General features: G+C 46.0%; 1 protein-coding gene across 1 annotated transcript in view; it reads left to right on the plus strand.

The window, feature by feature from the left end:
- Window positions 1-8074: 8074 nt before the first annotated feature.
- Window positions 8075-20890, plus strand: part of LOC112247396 (ephrin type-A receptor 4) — an 84426-nt gene continuing 71610 nt past the window's right edge. The window contains 3 exon segments of the mRNA XM_042296336.1: window positions 8075-8262; window positions 9804-9871; window positions 12407-13070. Coding sequence (XP_042152270.1) covers window positions 8166-8262; window positions 9804-9871; window positions 12407-13070 — 829 coding nt within the window. The 5' untranslated portion in view covers window positions 8075-8165.

The following is a 20890-nucleotide window of genomic DNA, read 5'->3' on the forward strand; positions in this document are numbered from 1 at the left end:
GCTGGATCTCTGGGAAAGGAAGATAACTGGATCTCTGGGATAGGAAGATAACTGGATCTCTGGGATAGGAAGATAACTGGATCTCTGGGATAGGAAGAGAGCTGGATCTCTGGGATAGGAAGAGAGCTGGATCTCTGGGATAGGAAGAGAGGTGGATCTCTGGGATAGGAAGAGAGCTTGATCTCTGGGAAGAAGAGAGCTTGATCTCTGGGATAGGAAGAGAGGTGGATCTCTGGGATAGGAAGAGAGCTTGATCTCTGGGATAGGAAGAGAGCTGGATCTCTGGTAAAGGTGAGAGCTGGATCTCTGGGATAGGAAGATAACTGGATCTCTGGGATAGGAAGAGAGCTGGATCTCTGGGATAGGAAGAGAGCTGGATCTCTGGAATAGGAAGAGAGCTGGATCTCTGGGATAGGAAGAGAGCTGGATCTCTGGGATAGGAAGAGAGGTGGATCTCTGGGATAGGAAGAGAGCTTGATCTCTGGGATAGGAAGAGAGGTGGATCTCTGGGATAGGAAGAGAGGTGGATCTCTGGGATAGGAAGAGAGCTGGATCTCTGGGATAGGAAGAGAGCTGGATCTCTGGGATAGGAAGAGAGGTGGATCTCTGGGATAGGAAGAGAGCTGGATCTCTGGGATAGGAAGAGAGCTTGATCTCTCTGGGGGATAGGAAGAGAGCTTGGATCTCTGGGATAGGAAGAGAGCTGGATCTCTGGGATAGGAAGAGAGGTGGATCTCTGGGATAGGAAGAGAGCTGGATCTCTGGGATAGGAAGAGAGCTGGATCTCTGGGATAGGAAGAGAGCTTGATCTCTGGGATAGGGGATCTGGGAAGAAGAGCTTGATCTCTGGGATAGGAAGAGAGGTGGATCTCTGGGATAGGAAGAGAGCTGGATCTCTGGGATAGGAAGAGAGCTGGATCTCTGGGATAGGAAGAGAGGTGGATAGGAAGAGAGGTGGATCTCTGGGATAGGAAGAGAGATGGATCTCTGGGATAGGAAGAGAGCTGGATCTCTGGGATAGGAAGAGAGGTGGATCTCTGGGATAGGAAGAGAGCTTGATCTCTGGGATAGGAAGAGAGCTGGATCTCTGGGATAGGAAGAGAGGTGGATCTCTGGGATAGGAAGAGAGCTGGATCTCTGGGATAGGAAGAGAGCTGGATCTCTGGGATAGGAAGAGAGGTGGATCTCTGGGATAGGAAGGATGGATCTCTGGGATAGGAAGAGAGCTGGATCTCTGGGATAGGAAGATCTCTGGGATAGGGATCTCTGGGATAGGAAGAGAGGTGGATCTCTGGAATAGGGGATCTCTGGGAGAGGTGGATCTCTGGGGGAATATCTCTGGGAAGAGAGGTGGATCTCTGGGATAGGAAGAGAGGTGGATCTCTGGGATAGGAAGAGAGGTGGATCTCTGGGATAGGAAGGAAGATAGGAAGAGGTGGATCTCTGGAATATCTCTGGAAGAGAGGTGGATCTCTGGGATAGGAAGAGAGGTGGATCTCTGGGATAGGAAGAGAGGTGGATCTCTGGGATAGGAGAGAGTGGATCTCTGGGATAGGAAGAGAGCTGGATCTCTGGGATAGGAAGAGAGGTGGATCTCTGGAATAGGAAGAGAGGTGGATCTCTGGAATAGGAAGAGAGAGTGGATCTCTGGGATAGGAAGAGAGGTGGATCTCTGGAATAGGAAGAGAGGTGGATCTCTGGAATAGGAAGAGAGGTGGATCTCTGGGATAGGAAGAGAGGTGGATCTCTGGAATAGGAAGAGAGGTGGATCTCTGGGAGGTGGATAGGAAGAGAGGTGGATCTCTGGGATAGGAAGAGAGGTGGATCTCTGGGATAGGGAAGAGAGGTGGATCTCTGGGATAGGAAGAGAGGTGGATCTCTGGGATAGGGAAGAGCTGGATCTCTGGGATAGGATGGATCTCTGGAATAGGGAGAGAGCTGGATCTCTGGAATAGGAAGAGAGCTGGATCTCTGGGATAGGAGAGAGCTGGATCTCTGGAATAGGGAGAGAGGTGGATCTCTGGGATAGGGAGAGAGGTGGATCTCTGGGATAGGAAGAGAGGTGGATCTCTGGGATAGGGAGATAGGGAGAGAGGTGGATCTCTGGGATAGGAAGAGAGGTGGATCTCTGGAATAGGAAAAGAGCTGGATCTGGAATCTGGATCTCTGGGATAGGAAGAGAGCTGGATCTCTGGGATAGGAAGAGAGCTGGATCTCTGGGATAGGAAGAGAGCTGGATCTCTGGAATAGGGAGAGAGCTGGATCTCTGGGATAGGAAGAGAGGTGGATCTCTGGAATAGGAAGAGAGGTGGATCTCTGGAATAGGGAGAGAGGTGGATCTCTGGAATAGGGAGAGAGCTGGATCTCTGGGATAGGAAGAGAGGTGGATCTCTGGAATAGGAAAAGAGCTGTGCAGTGTCTTACACCAAGGAATAAAAAGACTTACAGATGCCTTCAATCATTTCCCCCAGAGGGGTTATTCCCTGCTGCCACTGCCAAATGTCTCTTTTTTATGTGATTTGTAGTTGTGTGTTGATACTTTAAGCGCTGAGTGAATGTGCTGTACTGACATTTAAACACGTCCCTGACAGGAACTTTATCTCACGCTGACACCAGATTTACCGGGTCATTAACCCGCTCTTAACACCACAAAGTGATACTTCTGTAACAAAATGGGACAGATTAGTTAGATCTTACATATAGACAAGTATAGGGGTAGATGTGTAGCCTACACTACAGAGAGATATGGAGATTTCACTTCTCCATATGGAGGGTTCTTACAACAGTGACATATTTAAAAAACTATGACAAAGCCCAAAGAAATACTACATTGTAGGGCTGCTGGTGCCTGTAAGTACTTGAAGACTTTTTAAGATGACAAAATGGCCCCTCAACGTCTCGCGGATGTTTCTGGCAACCATAGTCACAGTCCTGTTGGGGTGTGATCAAAGGTCTGTGGTGGCTCATATCGACCACTGACCACCAGGCAGGGAGTGGAAAGGGGGGTGCCAGGGGCAGAGAAAGGCCAGATCACACTGCACCGGCTGGGCACGGGGCACCAAGTTTTTATTTGCAGAAGGAATGCCTCAAAGAGATCCCAAGTTTGTGGTTTGCTGGACAACAACAGGCAACAAGTAAGGATAGACTCAAACTGTCTCCATGCTTCCGTTTAAACAGACAATGTACGACTGAAATCCACAGAACCGGTATTTGATGTCTTGTTTGACTGTGAAGATTTGATTCACTTCATCACTGCAGTGAATGAGCCATGTTGTGTGAGCTATAGAGAGGAGAGTGATCTCTCTACTTCTTTCATTTCCTCTTCTCCAACTCCCACACATGCTGACCTCCAGGGGCTATCTCTCTGACAGTGTACCCAGGGAACACCACATGAGGCTGGTGTCCGGAGGTGGTAGGCAGGGTCCTTAGCCTGGGGGTCAGCTCTGTTCAGGGCTTCAGCCCTGCTTCAGTAAGGTAGGCTCTGCTTGGAATCAGCGAAGACAGTGACCAAAGCTGTTTTAGCCCAGGGAGTGAGGGATTTTGAAGGGTAGAGGGGCGTTTTTTTTGTTGCTCAGATGACAATTAAAGGAAACTGCAACACACAAACTAAAGGAACACACAGGAACGGCTGTGAGTGTGTGTTTAAGATTGGCACACAATGCAGATGTGTGGGCAGTAGGTGGCGTCTGGAGAAAGTGGAGTGGGATGAGAAGGGTGGGCTGACACTTTAGAAAAAGCGCCTTATTATTTGATGAGAGGATAAAGGAAATGATCAGAGTGTAATCAATCAAAAAACCTGTGACACAAATGAACAAAGACAAGAAACGCGCCCCCTCTCTCTCACCCCCCCCCCCTCCCCCCAACTCATCTCAGCGGTGGCCCCACCTGTTTGTCAATAGGCCCCTTCGTTGGCAGCAACTCGCAACTTGGCCATCATTGGTCGAGCATGTGAAAAGTGTTCCATCAGGACTTCATGTTTTATGGTTGAGTGGCTTGTCGTCAGAGGGAAATGGAAAACCGCCATTCAGGTCGTGACGGGTATCGGACAATCAATGTTGGACTTAGTAAAATATATATAAAACTCCAGCTTCAACATCAACAATGAAGAGGTGACTCTGGGATGCTGGCCTTCTAGGCAGAGCTCCAATGTCCAGTGTCTGTGTTCTTTTGCCCGTTAATCTTTTCTTTTTATTGGCCAGTCTGAGATATGGCTTTTTCTTTGCATCTCTGCCTAGAAGGCCAGCATCCCGGAGTCGCCTCTTCACTGTTGACGTTGAGACTGGTGTATTGTGGGTACCATTTAATGAAGCTGCCAGTTGAGGACTTGTGAGGCATCTGTTTCTCAAACTAGACACTCTAATGTACTTGTCCTTATGCTCAGTTGTTCATTAAATTAGTAATTCAATGAACAACTAGTGGGATTGATGAACAGGGTAGGCCTGCCTGTAATTTGTTTTTAAATATTCCCCCAAAAGTTCAATGAATGATGATATAGGCTAATAGCCTCATGAGGGTAGGAAAGTGATGATGTACTGTATATAGCCCTATACTTCAAATATAGTCTATGGTGCCAGGCCAGCTAGTTTGATGATTCACTTTCATTTCTTGGTATCAAATCAAATCAAACTTTATTTGCTACGTGCCAAATACAACAGGTGTAGACTTTACCGTGAAATACTTACTTACAAGCCCTTAACCAACAGTGCAGTTCAAGAAGAAGAAAATATTTACCAAGTAGACTGAAATAAAAAGTAATAATAAAAAGTAACACAATAACATTAATGAGGCTGTATACAGGGGGCACCGGTACCGAGTCAGTGTGCAGGAGTACAGGCTAGTTGAGGTAATCTGTACATGTAGGTGGGGGCGAAGTGACTATGCATAGGTAACAAACAAACAGTGAGTAGCAGCAGTGTAAAAAAGGAGGGGGGGACTGGTTAATGTAAATTGTCTGGTGGTGATTTTTATGAATTGTTCAGCAGTCTAATGGCTTGGGGGTAGAAGCTGTTGAGGAGCATTTTGGTCCTAGACTTCCTGCTCCGGTACCACTTGCCGTGCGGTAGCAGAGATAACAGTCTATAACTTGGGTGACTGGAGTCTCTGACAATTCTATGGGCTTTCCTCTGACACCGCCTATTATATAGGTCCTGGATGGCAGGAAGCTTGGCCCCAGTGAAGCACTGGGCCGTTCGCACTTCCCTCTGTAGCGCCTTACGGTCAGATGCCGAACAGTTGCCATACCAGACGGGGATGCAACCGGTCAGGATGCTCTCGCTGGTGCAGCTGTAGAACCTTTTGAGGATCTTGATACCCATGCCAAATCTTTTCAGTCTCCTGAGGGGAAAAAGGTTTTGTCGTGCTCTCTTCACGACTGTCTTGGTATGTTTGGACCATGATAGTTTGTTGGTGATGTGGACACCAAGGAACTTGAAACTCACGACCCGCTCCACTACAGCCCCGTTGATGTTAATGGGGGCCTGTTCGGCCCACCTTTTCCTGTAGTCCACGATCAGCTCCTTTGTCTTGCTCACATTGAGGGAGAGGTTGTCGTCCTGGCACCACACTGACCTCCTCCCTATAGGCTGTCTCATCATTGTCAGTGATCAGGCCTACCGCTGTTGTGTTGTCAGCAAACTTAATGATGGTGTTGGAGTCGTGTTTGGTGGTGTTGCAGTCGTGGGTGAACAGGGAATACAGGAGGGGACTAAGTACACACCCCTGAGGGGCCCCAGTGTTAAGGATAGTGTGCTCTTACCACCTGGGGGCTGCCCATCAGGAAGTCCAGGATCCAGTTAAAGAGGGAGGTGTTTAGTCCCAGTGTCCTTAGCTTAGTGATGAGCTTCGTGGGCACTATGGTGTTGAACGTTGAGCTGTAGTCAATGAACCGCATTCTCACATAGGTCTTCCTTTTGTCCATGTGGGAAAGGGCAGTGTGGAGTGCGAATGAGATTGCGTCACCTGTGGATCTGTTGGGGCGGTATGTGAATTGGAGTGGGCCTAGGGTGTTCGGGAGGATGCTGTTGATGTGAACCAATGACCAGCCTCAAAGCACTTCATGGCTACCGACCTGAGTGCTACGGGGCGGTAATCATTTAGGCAGGTCACCTTCGCTTCCTTGGGCACAGGGACTATGGTGGTCTGCTTGAAACATGTTGGTATTACAGACCCGGCCAGGGAGAGGTTGAAAATGTCATAGTGGGATTTTTTATTAGCGTCCGGATTAGTCTCCCGCTCCTTGAAAGCGGCATCTCTAGCCTTTAGTTCGATGCGGATGTTGCCTGTAATCCATGGCTTCTGGTTGGGATATGTACGTACAGTCACTGTGGGGGCGACGTCATCGATGCACTTATTGGTGAAGCCGATGACTGAGGTGGTCTATACCTCAAAGCCATTGGATGAATCCCGGAACATATTCCAGTCTGTGCTAGTAAAACAGTCCTGTACTGTAGCATCTGTGTCATCTGGCCACTTCCTGGTTCCCAGGCAAAATGCACATAGGCAGGTGTAACCTACAGTTTACACATCCAAGTGGGATCTTAAGCAATTGTTTATTGCAGGATCTAACATATCATACGAAATGGATGACATAGTACACAATTCCAGTGTTAATTTGCTAAATTGTAATTACTCCACTACTATGGCCTATTTATTGCCTTACCTCCTTACTCCATTTGCACACATTGTATATAGATTGTTCTATTGTGTTATTGACTGTACTTTTGTTTATCCCATGTGTAACTCTGTGTTGTTGTTTATTGTCGCACTGCTTTGCTTTATCTTGGCCAGGTCTCAGTTGTAAATGAGAACTTGTTCTCAACTGGCCTATCTGGTTAAATAAAGGTGAAATATATATATGTTTTTTTAAACGAATGAATCATGATCGGGAAGAACTATGGGTAACCTGCTGGCCCTTGTGTATGTATTAGTGACTGTGTGAGGTGATGCGAGAACTTCCCACCTATGTCATGAAGATGGCCCTCTGCGGCTCACTGAAGCCTGCCTGGAGGCTGCAAAACTTGGCTCATCCCGCAGGAGCATGGAGAAAGATCCAGCTTGCGTAGGAGGACGTGAGGGAGGAAGGGAGGGAGGAAGGGAGGGAGGAAGGGAGGGTGAAGAAAACATGGGAAATAGACAGACAGGCTGAACCAAAAGGGAGAACACAGGATTTTTCAAAACCGAATAATGCCTTCATTGTTTGAGGAAAAACCCAAAGGAAAACATTAGGTTACTCTTGTCGATTTATTTCTAGACCTTTAGGCGTTAAATGTTTGTTATCACAACTCAGGGATGGATCCCCATATGTATCAGCCCAACACACCTTAATTCCAATTCAACCTTGATAAAATGCTATTTGAATAACGACTATAATCAATAACATGGGATTCGTGGCCATCATGCATCACATAATTGTTATGATCAATTTCCCAAAGTGGAATTTCGTGTTATGTAATTGTGTCATGCTCTTACTTGTTCCATAATCCAATATATACAGACTATCTGTGATTGTATCCGCTAGGTGGCGACCATGGTCTAAAGTGTTTCATCTTGGACAGCGCTGCACATCACTGGAGACAACTTTCATATGGGGATCACAAGGCGGTCCAATGACGAGTAGGCGGTTTAACTCACGTTATGAGAAAAATGACAAATATCTGCCTACACATGACAACGACTAGTCCGAAGAAATAATTAAGATTTTTAGGATTCTTTGAGCAAAGCACTTTTGAGACACGTGCTATAGCCTAGACTTAATTAGGGATACCAATGTTGAAACGTTACTGGGAATTTCATCTTTATTATTAATAACAATGTAACGACATTATCTTGGAAGTTTATTGGTTGTCTTTAACAAGAAAAGGAGTGGTGTCCGCATGAAAGAAATGCACTAAATATTACAGTAACAACTGGCCCTTTACACAGTCCCATTTGGCCCAGTGTCCACTCATGGCTGAGGGGTAGGGGGACAGTTAATGATTATTTGGCCGTTTGCCCGTCCACTGCGTTCCTATTTGGAATGACTGCCGCGTCAGAGCGCTCAGACCCGCCTCCCGGCTGTTTTCGGAGCATCGCTCTATCCCTGCTTCAAACGCATATTCCACAGGGAGAGAGAGTGAGCAAGACCTGCGAGGAGCGGAACGAACGACGAGAAAAAAGGCGAACGACAAATGGCACTCATGGCTGGGATTTTGTTTACGGCAACCTTTGTGCTGCTTGGGATTTCTACGTTAGTTTCTTCGGCACGGATTTACCCTCCAAACGAAGGTAAGACCTGGAATAACAGCGGAGCCCCGTCTTGGACTTCTTCTCCGTTAGTTTATACTCCGTCCACTTCGTGTGTGAGACGGACCACGAGCCCGTTGTCCCGTAGCTATTCTGGACTCGTGCAAGAACCTTCAGCACTCAAATAAGGGGGAAACACAAGTATTTTGCTCAACAACATGTGCCATTATTCTCTGACATTGGATTTCCATATGCGTCAAACCCATCGAACGTTTTGTGTCGTAGGCTACTTGGTCCTTTTGGTACCCAAATTGTTGAAAGCGCTTGGCAGAAAGCCGGAGCGTATTGAAGTCTATATGGGGCTCTAGCAGGGTCCGAGTGGAGTGCTGGGAAGTCTTACTTCAGAGTTTCTGTTAATTAAGCAACAGTCACCTTCTTCAACAAAATTTAATTTTTTCTTGAGCCATATAGGCTACAAAGACTCGATTTTATGTAGCAATCATTATTGCTTTGGACGGCATCTGTGTCTGGTTTTGTGCAGGACGGTGGTGCAACCCCCCCCCCTTCCAAAATGAGCCATGTTATTTTAGTTCATAACCATGTATTGCAGTCGCAGTTCTGTACAATAATCCCCACTCAATTATCAAGTGGCTCTTGTGCATTTTCTATGTCAAATGCATTAACTTCAAAACAGTACTCAAATAATTACCTAAGCCAAGTAATTTCAGATAAATGTTAACATATTAAATTAAATCCACTTTCTAAAATTAAATTAAATTCAGTGAACATTTAAATATTGAGGCGGCAGGGTAGCCTAGTGGTTAGAGAGTTGGACTAGTAACTGGAAGGTTGCAAGTTCAAACCCCCGAGCTGACAAGGTACAAATCTGTCGTTCTGCCCCTGAACATGCAGTTAACCCACTGTTTCTAGGCCGTCATTGAAAATAAGAATTTGTTCTTAACAGACTTGCCGGGTTAAATAAAGGTAAAATAAAAAAGCGCTTACAATTGAGATTTTCGTCACTGCGCACTGAGAAGATTGCACGAATTATTTTTGATTTCTCACTGAGGCAAATTAATTTAGAAGTCCGTGCTCCTCTAATTGACTTCGAGTGATCATCATCGAACCTCGGGAGTTAAAACAGACAAACGGAGTCTCCAATATCTGGGCCTATTTCTTAACCAAACATCCACATTCACTCACTGGGTTACAATGACAATACCCATGGTTCTTTATACAAATATCAATTTATGTTTTTAATCACAAATCCACCTGAAAGAAAATATCAACATTACGCATTTGAGTAATCCAAACATATTACATATTTTATGGAGTTATATGCGTCGACATGGGCCTATAGATAGGTCCTTACACATCGATCATTAGCCTATTTCTGACTGGTTTTTCGTTGAGCAGATTGCGCAGAATTGTTTTCCTTGATCAAACTGCATAACTATCCAACTATGGTAATTTAACAACACCGTGGTTTTTCCAAACGGTATATTAGCACTGTAGACCAGACTACACATCATCCGTGTTATGAACGGTCTATAACTGCTCACTTCACTTTCTATGTTTTTCAGTGACGTTACTGGACTCCAGATCCGTAGCGGGGGAGTTGGGCTGGGTCGCCAACCCAACAGAAGGAGGGGTAAGTGCCCCTCGTTAGGACGCGAGTCCCCCGTTGATTCAAAATGGAGAGATGATGTCCTCTATAGCCTACAGCCCCCCTCCCTCCCCTCTCTCTACTTGCAGTAATGGTCAGATTCTAGTCCGATACTGTAGCGGGCGTCGGGTTTCCTGAATAGACCGCGGATTGAATCGGTCTTTGTGGAGAAACTTTATATCCTTTTCCCCCATTGAGGCGCGGGGGAGAGGAACTTGGCAGCACAGAAAGGGCCCTCTGGAATGGATGAATGAAGGGAAAGGGCAGCGGGTTTCAGTCCTCGCTGTATGATTGGATTGGGCCATAAAGCGATAGGGAATGTGATCGGACTAAATGCGTGATCCCGTGGTCTAATTGGGATATAAATAGTTGCGCTGATCGTGTACAGAGTGCGACTGTTTCGGGAATGGCCGTGAAGGGGCCCGGGGTGCGCGCGGCTGGGTCCTGTCTGGCACACTCCCCTGTCAGTTGTTCCCCGAGCAGAAGCAGCAGCAGCACTGGCGTCTGATTAATTGCATGAGACCATCTTATAGTTTTAGTCGTATTTATAGACTAAACCAACAAGGTGTCTCAAAGTAGAGCAACATATGCTATCCAAGAGCAATGACGTTCTTCTGTCTTTTCAGACATTTTCTGGCATATCCATTATATTTTAATGGTACTGTTTATCGTATGCTATAGACCCATAAAAGAAAGGTTGATCTTTTGTTGCAGCTCCGCCTCTCCAACTCTTGTTTTATTCACCATGGGGTTGAGTTGTTGTTCAATGAACTTGGTTCGTGTGTGCTGCTGTTAGTTGCTCTCTGTTCCCGCTTCAGCCGTTTCCTCCGTGGCGGAGTGATTGACAGGGTGCATTCACCCTCTCATTACAACCAGTTGCCCACATTCTCTCTCTCCTCCGCTATCGGGGAAAGGTGCGGCCTTATCTGCCACACCGGTTGATTTCCACGATAAAGGGCCAAGCAGAGAGAAGAGAGCAGTGGAATAGAGCAGCGGGGGTTACGGAGTCTCACCCATGTTTAGAGTTATCTCCCCTACTCAAAGGAATAGTGCTTTGAACGAGATTATTTATGATAACACGTTGAATCAAATAAAGCGCAGGATACACCCTTCCCCGTAGGAATAGCTCTGTTTGGGCTCCTTTCTCTGCATACTATATAGTCCTAACGAGATACAAACAGAAGGCTGGTTTATCTGCTTTTGTTTTTAAATGCAATAAATTAGAAAACCCTTTTTTAACCTCATTATGAAAAATGTAAAGGCCCAGCGAAGTGAAAAACGTGATTTACCTGTTTTATGTATATTTCCACACAATAAGGTCAGATAATAATGTGAAATTGTGAAAATTATGATGATGCCCTTTTAGTGCAAAGAACTGTTTGAAAAGACTGCCTGAAATTACAGCCTGTTTTGGTGGCATAGAGTTTTGGCCTGTCTGTTGACATCACCAGGTGGTAAATTAGCTAATAGACCAATAAGAAAGATATTTCCAAACCTCTCTGCCAATAAAAAGCTAGTTCTCAGTTTTCCCCTCCCCACTCAGACCACTCCCATACAGTCCTAGCAAAATTCTTTACTCTTTGCTGAGAAGCTATTTTGTTTCTTTTTTGACCATTATAATTGAAAACAATCACAGTAAGGTCCTTAATTGTTACCCAGAAATGATTCGATATTGAGATAGAAACTGCTGCATTGGATCTTTATGAGCATGCCATAATGCCCCCAATGCCTTTGAAAACACCATATACCCTAGGCTCTTTATCATAAGTAAAACAAACATTGCTCCTATAATAATAAACCAGCCAGTCATCAATAACGTAATCCATACACCCAATCCACATGTGTGCTGTCAAAACCCTCTCCCTCTCCAAAATAATTTGTATACCTACAGAAAGAACACAGACACACTTTTTATATTGGGTTTCTGTTCAAATCACTTGGGTTTCTATTCTAATCACTATACGCCATTACAGACTTAGGGCCTATCCATTAGCTCATACATAAGATTGTTTCAAAACCCCCTTTCCTTTCTCTTTGCTCTCTTTCTGTATTTCTCTCCATTTCGTGACCTTTACATTTATCATGAAGTTATGGGGATTTACATTGAGACATTACATTTGACATTATAGTAATAATGAATGGTGCATGTTCCCCAAGGATTTGGTTGGTTTCCTTTTATGTGGAGATAAAACTTACTAGTCGGGATTGAATACAGTACAGTAGGCCTATTTCTACTTATTTCTGCCTGTACCAGTAGTAGTTTCATTATAAAAGGCCTTACTATTTATATTAGGCCTTGTCATGCATTTATTATTCTTGAATTGACAAGCTTGGCCATTAAATAATTGGCCTACTGGGACACAGATATTGAGTCACCATTTTGCTATGGTCTTTCTCAATGCTCTTTCTCAGTGCAAGTCAATTGTTTTTATGTGGCCTACCATTTTCCAGAATTTTCTAATGTTGATATAATGTTTGTCAGATGTTTTCCTAACATTGTCTCTGTGTTTGTGTCCTCAGTGGGAGGAGGTGAGCATCATGGATGAGAAGAACATTCCCATCAGGACGTACCAGGTGTGTAACGTCATGGAACCCAACCAGAACAACTGGCTTAGAACGGACTGGATCCTCCGAGGTGGCGCCCAGCGTGTCTACATCGAGATCAAGTTCACCCTGCGCGACTGTAACAGCCTCCCTGGGGTCATGGGAACCTGCAAGGAGACCTTCAACCTCTACTACTACGAGTCCAACAACGACAAGGAGCGCTACATCCGAGAGAACCAGTTTGGCAAGATTGACACGGTGGCAGCCGACGAGAGCTTCACCCAGGTGGACATCGGAGATCGCATCATGAAGCTGAACACGGAGGTCAGGGACGTCGGAGCCTTGACCCGGAAGGGTTTCTACCTGGCCTTCCAGGACGTGGGAGCCTGCATCGCCCTGGTGTCTGTCAGGGTGTTCTATAAGAAGTGTCCCATGGCTGTGAGGAACCTGGCCCAGTTCCCTGACACCATCACCGGGGCCGACACCTCCTCACTGGTGGAAGTCCGAGGATCCTGCGTTCATAATTCTGAGGAGCGTGACGTTCCCAAAATGTACTGCGGGGCGGACGGAGAGTGGCTGGTGCCCATCGGGAACTGCCTGTGTAACCCGGGATTCGAGGAGAGGAACGCTAAATGCCAGGGTAAGTTAAGGAGAGAAATCTTCCGTCTGCCTCAGATATATATATTCCTTTAGTCGCTGGCAGCAGCTGTTCTGCAAGGTTATTTATACTTGTCTCTATCTTTCTCTCTTCATTCACCTTCTATCTCTATCTCCATACAGAAGCCTGCTTCTTTATCATATCTCCCTCCTCTCTCTCTGTAGGTCTCTTTGCCTCACTCCCTCCATGTATTCCGCTCTCTTTGTCCCTCACTCTCTCCCTCTTGCCCCCTCTCCTCTATTCACCAACCTCTCTCTCTGTTGCTTGTTGTCTCTCTCTCCTCCACCCCTCACTGCATCTATCCTACATGGTATCAGGCTGGGTAATAGAAGCAGTGATGATTGTAAATTCCGTAATTATTCAGGCCATTGGGATGTTTTAGTTAGGCCAGGAGAACAGGCCTTCTATTGGGATGTGTTAGTTCGACCAGGGGAACAGGCCTGCCTGTCTGCTGTGTGTCTCTGGTGGCTAAATTGCTCAGAAGAGATCAGTCTTAATAGATACCAGTAGATGCCAGTCTGTCTCTCTCCTCCTAGCCCCAACACCAGACCCAATCCCAGCCAGATGATTCCCAGTGTCTCTCCCCCTATTTCCTCCACATCCCACCACCAGCCCCAACCCCAGCCAGAGGATTCCCAGTCTGTCTCTCTCTATCTCCTCCACATTCCAACACCAGCCCCAATCCCAGCCAGATGATTCCCAGTCTCTCCCAGTCCCTCTCTCTCCTCGCCACCCCAACACCAGCCCAAATCCCAGCCAGATGATTCCCAGTCCCTCTCTCTATCTCCTCCCCAGTCCCTCTCTCTCCTCCCCAACCCAGCTCCAATCCCAACCAGATGTTTCCAGTTCTCTCTCTCTCCTCCCCACCCCACCACCAGCCCCAATCAGATGATTCTCAGTAGGGCCAGTGCTCATTCACCTCATTATATGCTGGTGGATGAGAGGTGGAAAGAAACACACACACACACACACACACACACACACACACACACACACACACACACACACACACACACACACACACACACACACACACACACACACACACACACACACACACACACACACAGAGGCATACACACACACAGAGGCATACACACACACAGAGGCACACACACACACACACACACACACACACACACACACACACACACACACACACACACACACACACACACACACACACACACACACACACACACACACGGCATTGAGGATGAGGGGGGAAAAATGCTACAAGTGTTTGTTTTACTCTTCCATCTCAATGATCCCTCTTGGTTCTGTTTAATGTTTGAGTGGCTATACGTAGTGGATGTCTTATATTAACTATCAGCATATGAATAAAAACACGGCAATGCAAGAAAACAAAATTCTACTCAAAAGCCAGCGGAGAATCTGTCGATACAATTACCAAGGATATATAGGCCTGCTGTGTGTTTCTCTCTTGGTGCGTGGCTACAATGGGGGACGGGCCACTCTACCTACCTTCATTTACGGGGGAGCCTTTAAGCTCTATCTCAGAGGACTAATTGCCTGACAAACAGGCCTGGTGATTTAGGGTACTAGGGCTGGCTCCTTCTGATGGGGGACGAGGAGGGCGCACTGAGGTACAAATGGTCACAGATGGTGTGTGTGTGGGAAAGGTTGCGGGTGAGGGGGTAGCATTTCGTGGCAAGAATGTTCTTTGGAATGGAGCCCGTCTCCCCTGTTGGTGGCTGTGGCTGTGTGGATAGCTGGGGCCAGTTTCTCACTCCCCTGGGTTGTCTTCAAAGAAGGAGAAGGCAGAGATGGAGGGATGAAGGAGAGCAGATTGAGGGTAGTTAAATACACTTGTTCAATTCAGTTAATCTCTTTGAATGATTATGTATCATTACTGGTTTGAGTCAGCAATATTTAGTTCCCCCTCATACCAATCTCACGGGCAACTATCACATCAGAGTTAGTTCAGACACACACTCACGTTCTGCCTGGGTCTCCATGGCTACCAGAGCGTCAGTCCAGGGTTCATCTCAGTGTTTTATGGGTTAAAGGGTGGAGCTCACTGTCAGCCTTCAAGTGCACCGATGAGCTGGTTAATATTCCACAGCATGACGAGGCAGAATAGTGGGGGGCTCAACTTCAATATAATCATGTGGTCCAAGACACTAAAGAGGGGCTGAGATGGGGGGTTGGGCCTCAAGTCCTCTGTCAGAAAGAGGGTGTGTGTGTGTGCAAAGGTTATGGGGGTACCTTGGCCTCTGGTTCCCAGCAGTGGTGAGTGAATGGGACTCCTCCATCATTGTTGGAGCAGTGAGGTTGGGGGGGTGTGTGGGTTAGGGGGTCAGGGGATTGTGAACGCTGGCTGAGGGTCAAAGGTCACCAAGTTGTTCATCCATCTTGCTGGTATGTGTGACAAGGTCGTGGGCCAGGATTGATTAAGATGTCAGTATCCTGACAGCTGGGTGCTCGGGGGCCGCCAGGATGTACACAGAGCACAGGGGCCAAGGGGTAAAGAGGCCAGGCAGGGCCCCCCGAGGATGACCGGGGGTTTGCTTTTGGGTACCTTTCTTTTCTCTCTCATTCCCTTGTTTCTATGAGCTTGGGTAGCAGGGTAGCGCTCTCTCCCGCTAGTCGTCTGTTGAGGGTGACTCCATTGTTGGGGGGGGGGGTCATGTGTTTGTATGTGTGAGTGTGTGTATCGATGTGTGTGTTTATGTGTGAGTTAGTCTGTGTATTGCGTTCATGTGGGTTAATGTGTGTGACTGTGTGTTTGTGTTAGAGGTTCGACAGATTATGATTTTTCAAAGCTGATACCGATACCGATTATTGGAGGCCCAAAAAAGCCAATACCGATTAATCGGACAATTTTCCCCCCAATTTATTTGTAATAATGACAATTACAACAATACTGAATGAACACTTATTTAACTTAATATAATACATCAATAAAATCAATTTAGCCTCAAGTAAATAATGAAACATGTTCAATTTGGTTTAAATAATGCAAAAACAAAGTGTTGGAGAAGAAAGTAAAAGTGCAATATGTGCCATGTAAGAAAGCTAACGTTTCAGTTCCTTGCTCAGAACATGAGAACATATGAAAGCTGGTGGTTCCTTTTAACATGAGTCTTCGATATTCCCAGGTAAGAAGTTGATAGGCTTGAAGTCATAAACAGCGCAATGCTTGACGCACAACAAAGAGCTGCTGGCAACACACACGAAAGTGCTGTTTGAATTAATGTTTACGCGCCTGCTTCTGCCTACCACCGCTCAGTCAAATACTTAGATACTTGTATGCTTGTATGATCAGTCAGATTATATGCAACACAGGACATGCTAGATAATATCTAGTAATATCATCAACCATGTGTAGTTAACTAGTGATTATGATTGATTGTTTTTTACAAGATAAGTTTAATGCTAGCTAGCAACTTACCTTGGCTTACTGCATTCGCATAACAGGTAGTCAGTCTCCTTGTGGAGTGCAACGAGAGAGGCAGGTCGTTATTGCGTTGGACTAGTGAACTGTAAGGTTGCAAGAATGGATCCCCGAGCTGACAAGGTGAAAATCTGTCATTCTGCCCCTGAACGAGGCAGTTAACCCACTGTTCCTAGGCGGTCATTTGACTTGCCTAGTTAAATAAAGGTATACTTTTTTTTTTAAATCAGCAAATCAGCGCCCCAAAATACCGATTTCTGATTGTTATGAAAACGTGAAATCGGCCCTAATTAATCGGCCACAATCGGTTTGTGTTTACAGGTTTGTATGTGTATTGTGTTCATGTGTGTGCGTTTCTGTGTGTATGTGTTGGAGGCAGGCGACTTGGGAAGTGTGAGAGTCGTGTGGAGCGAGGAGCAGGATGGGTGAGAAAGGGTAGTAGTGGTCGGTGCCGTTTAAGATGGAAGATACTCATTGAAAAAAAATGTATATATATGGGCATGTCCTTATTTCTATTACAGCATATTGGATGACTGTCATTTCTATTCCATTCAGACAGTTCAATGTAACATTGATACGTTTAGGCTACTACATGATACTCTAATTTTCCCTGTACCCGTCATGAGTTTCTATTGGACAAATTCAGGTATGTTTATCCCCCTTTCATTCCATTTTCTTCCGTTTAAGAAACGTTTTTCAACAGAATCGACAGAATGAATACAACCCTGATCACACGCAAACGGTTCACTTTCCAAGCCTCATATAATTGTTGTATCCTTCTGCCATCTACGCGCTCTCCTCCTCTCACCTTATCCCTTCGCTTGTGGACTCCGGTGCACAACACAACAGCCGTCTGTGACCAGGCAAAAAAACCTTTCCAACTCATACCTTCATATCATAACTGCTACACACAGCCTACATCGTTGTCACCATATTAGCTAACGTAATGTCATAGTCAACATAGCTACTAGAACTAACACATTAGTAAATCCCCTACAATAATGCAGTACATTGTACACACTGTAAGCAGTTTAGCAGTTACACCAGCGGGCCACGGGGCCATTAAATTATTCAAACCAAAAGCTTACCTTGATTTGGAAGAGTTCCAGTGTTGGATAGTTATAGCGTGCTAGCTAACATAGCATCCCTCTGTTTGAGCCGGGTGTTTGAGTAGGCTAAACTAGCTAGCTGCATTTGCTACCTAAGTAAGAAGAAATTAAGAAGTTTGTTTGTGGAAGGCAGTGAGCACCATGAGCCTCCTAAGTTTTGTATTGAAGTTCATATACCCAGAGGAGGACAGAATCTAGATGTCCTCCAGCTACACCCTGGTGCCTCCCTACAGAGTCCTGTTGAGGCTACTGTAGACCTTAATTGCAAAACAGTGTGCTTTAATCAAATCAAACTTTATTTGTCACATGCGCCGAATACAACAACTGTAGACCTTACCGTGAAATGCCTACGTACAAGCCCTTAACCAACAGTGCAGTTCAAGAAGAGTTTAGAAAATATTTACCAAATAAACTAAAGTAAATGTCAATGTAGTAGTCCGGGGGCCATTTGATTAATTGTTCAGCAGTCTAATGGCTTGGGGGTAGAAGCTGTTAAGAAGCCTTTTGGTCTCAGACTAAGCATTCCGGTAACGCTTGCCGTAGCAGAAAAAACTATCTATGACTTGGATGACTGGAGTCTCTGACAATTTTATAGGCTTACCTCTGACACCGCCTATTATATAGGTCCTGGATTGCAGGAAGCTTGGCCCCAGTGATGTACTGGGCCGTACTCACTACCCTCTGTAGCGCCTTACGGTCAGATGCCGAGCAGTTGCCATACCAGGCCGTGGTGCAACCAGTCAGGATGTTCTCGATGGTGCAGCTGTAGAACGTTTTGAGGATCTGGGGACCCATGCCAAATCTTTTCAGTCTCCTGAGGGGGAAAATGTCTTGGTGTGTTTGGACCATGATAAATCGTTGGTGATGTGGACACCAAGGAACTTGAAACTCTCGATCCGCTCCACTACAGCCCCGTTGATGTTAATGGGGGCCTGTTCGGCCCGCCTTTTCCTGTATTCCACGATCAGCTCCTTTGTCTTGCTCACATTGAGGGAGAGGTTGTTGTCCTGGCACCACACTGTCAATTATCTGATCTTCTCCCTATAGGCTGTCTCATCGTTATCGGTAATCAGGCCTACCACTGTTGTGTCGTCAGCAAACTTAATTGTGTTGGAGTCGTGTTTGGCCACACAGTCATGGGTGAACATGGAGTAAGGGAGGGGACTAAGTACACACCCATGAGGGGCCCCAGTGTTGGCGATCAGTGTGGCAGACAATTTGTTGCCTACCTTTACCACCTGGTGGCGGCCCGTCAGGAAGTCCAGAATTCAGTTGCAGAGGGAGGTGTTTAGTCCCAAGGTCCTTAGCTTAGTGATGAGCTTCGTGGGCACTATGGTGTTGAATACTGAGCTGTAGTCAATGAACAGCATTCTCGCATGTGTTCCTTTTGTCCATGTGGGAAAGGGCAGTGTGGAGTGTGATTGATATTGCATCATCTGTGGATCTGTTGGGGCGGTATGCGAATTGGAGTGGGTCTAAGGTATCCGGGAGGATGCTGTTGATGTCAGCCATGACCAGCCTTTCAAAGCACTTCATGGCTACTGAAGTGAGTGCTACGGGGCGGTAATCATTTAGGCAGGTCACCTTCGCTTCCTTGGGCACAGGGACTATGGTGGTATTCTTGAAACATGTAGGTATTACAGACTCAGTCAGGGAGAGGTTGAAAATGTCTGTGAAGACACTTGCCAGTTGGTCCGCACATGCTTTGAGTTCAAGTCCTGGTAATCCGTCTGGCCCAGTGGCTTTGTGAATGTTGACCTGTTTAAAGGTCTTGCTCACACATCACACAGTCATCCAGAACAGCTGATGCTCTAGTGCATGCTTCAGTGTTTCTTGCCTCGAAGCGAGCATAAAAGGCATTTAGCTCGTCTGGTTGTCTCGCATCACTGGGGAGCTCGCGCCTAGGTTTCTCTTTGTAGTCCATAATAGTTTTCAAGCCCTGCCACATCCGACGAGCGTCAGAGCCGGTGTAGTAGGATTCAATCTTAATTGTGTATTGACGCTTTGCTTGTTGGATGGTTTGTCTGAGGGCATAACGGGATTTCTCATAGGCGTCCGGATTAGCGTCCTGCTCCTTGAAAGCGGCAGCTCTAGCCTTTAGATCGATGCGGATGTTGAATGTCATCCATGGCATCTGGTTGGTGAAATGTACATACGGTCACTTTGGGACGACATCATCGATGCACTTATTGATGAAGCCGATGACTGAGGTGGTATACACCTCAATGCCATTGGATGAATCCCGGAACATATTCCAGCCTGTTCATTGCAAAACAGTCCTGTAGTGTAGCATCCGCGTCATCTGACCACTTCTGTATTGAGCGAGTCACTGGTACTTCCTGCTTTAGTTTTTGCTTGCAAGCAGGAATCAGGAGGATATAATTATGGTCGGATTTGCCAAATGGAGGATGGGGGAGAGCTTTGTATGTATCTCTGTGTGTGGAGTAAAGGTGATCTAAAGGTTTTTTCCCTCTGGTTGCACATGTGCACGCTGGTAAAAATGTGGTAAAACTGATTTAAATTTGCTTCCATTAAAGTCCCCAGCTACTAGGCGCACTGCTTCTGGGTGAGCATTTTCTTGTTTGCTTATGGCCTTATAGAGGTGGTTGTAGTGGCAGCATCAGTCTGTGGTGGTAAATAGACAGCTATGAATAATATAGATGAAAACTCTCTTGGTAGATAGTGTGGTCTACAACTTATCATAAGATACTTTACCTCAGGTGAGCAATACCTCGAGACTTCTTTAATATTAGACATCACGCACCAGCTGTTATTGACAAAAAGGCACACACCCCCACCCTTCGTTTTACCAGACGTAGCTTCTCTGTTCTGCCGGTGCATTGAAAATACCTCCAGCTCTATATCGCGTCATCGTTCAGCCACGATTCAGTGAAACATAGGATATTACAGTTCTTAATGTCCCATTAGTAGGATAATCATATTTGTAGGTCATCCATTTTATTTTCCAATGATTGCATGTTAGCAAGTAGAATTGATGCAACGGGAGTTTAGTCCCTCGTGACTTGCCTACGGTGCAGGCAGCCTGATCTGCATCCTTTTTTCCTCCATCTTTTCTTCACGCAAATGACATGGATCTGGACCTGTTCCCGGGAGAGCAGTATCTCTTTCTCGTCGGACTCGTTAAAGGAAAAAGCTTCTTGCAGTCCGTAGTGAGTAATCCCAGTTCTGATGTTCAGAAGTTATTTTCGGTCATAAGAGATGGTAGCAGCAACATCATGTACAAAATACGTTAAAAAATAAGTTACGAACATAAA

The sequence above is a fragment of the Oncorhynchus tshawytscha genome, linkage group LG13, assembly GCF_018296145.1.
Source record: "Oncorhynchus tshawytscha isolate Ot180627B linkage group LG13, Otsh_v2.0, whole genome shotgun sequence".
In the NCBI taxonomy this organism is placed as follows: domain Eukaryota; kingdom Metazoa; phylum Chordata; class Actinopteri; order Salmoniformes; family Salmonidae; genus Oncorhynchus; species Oncorhynchus tshawytscha.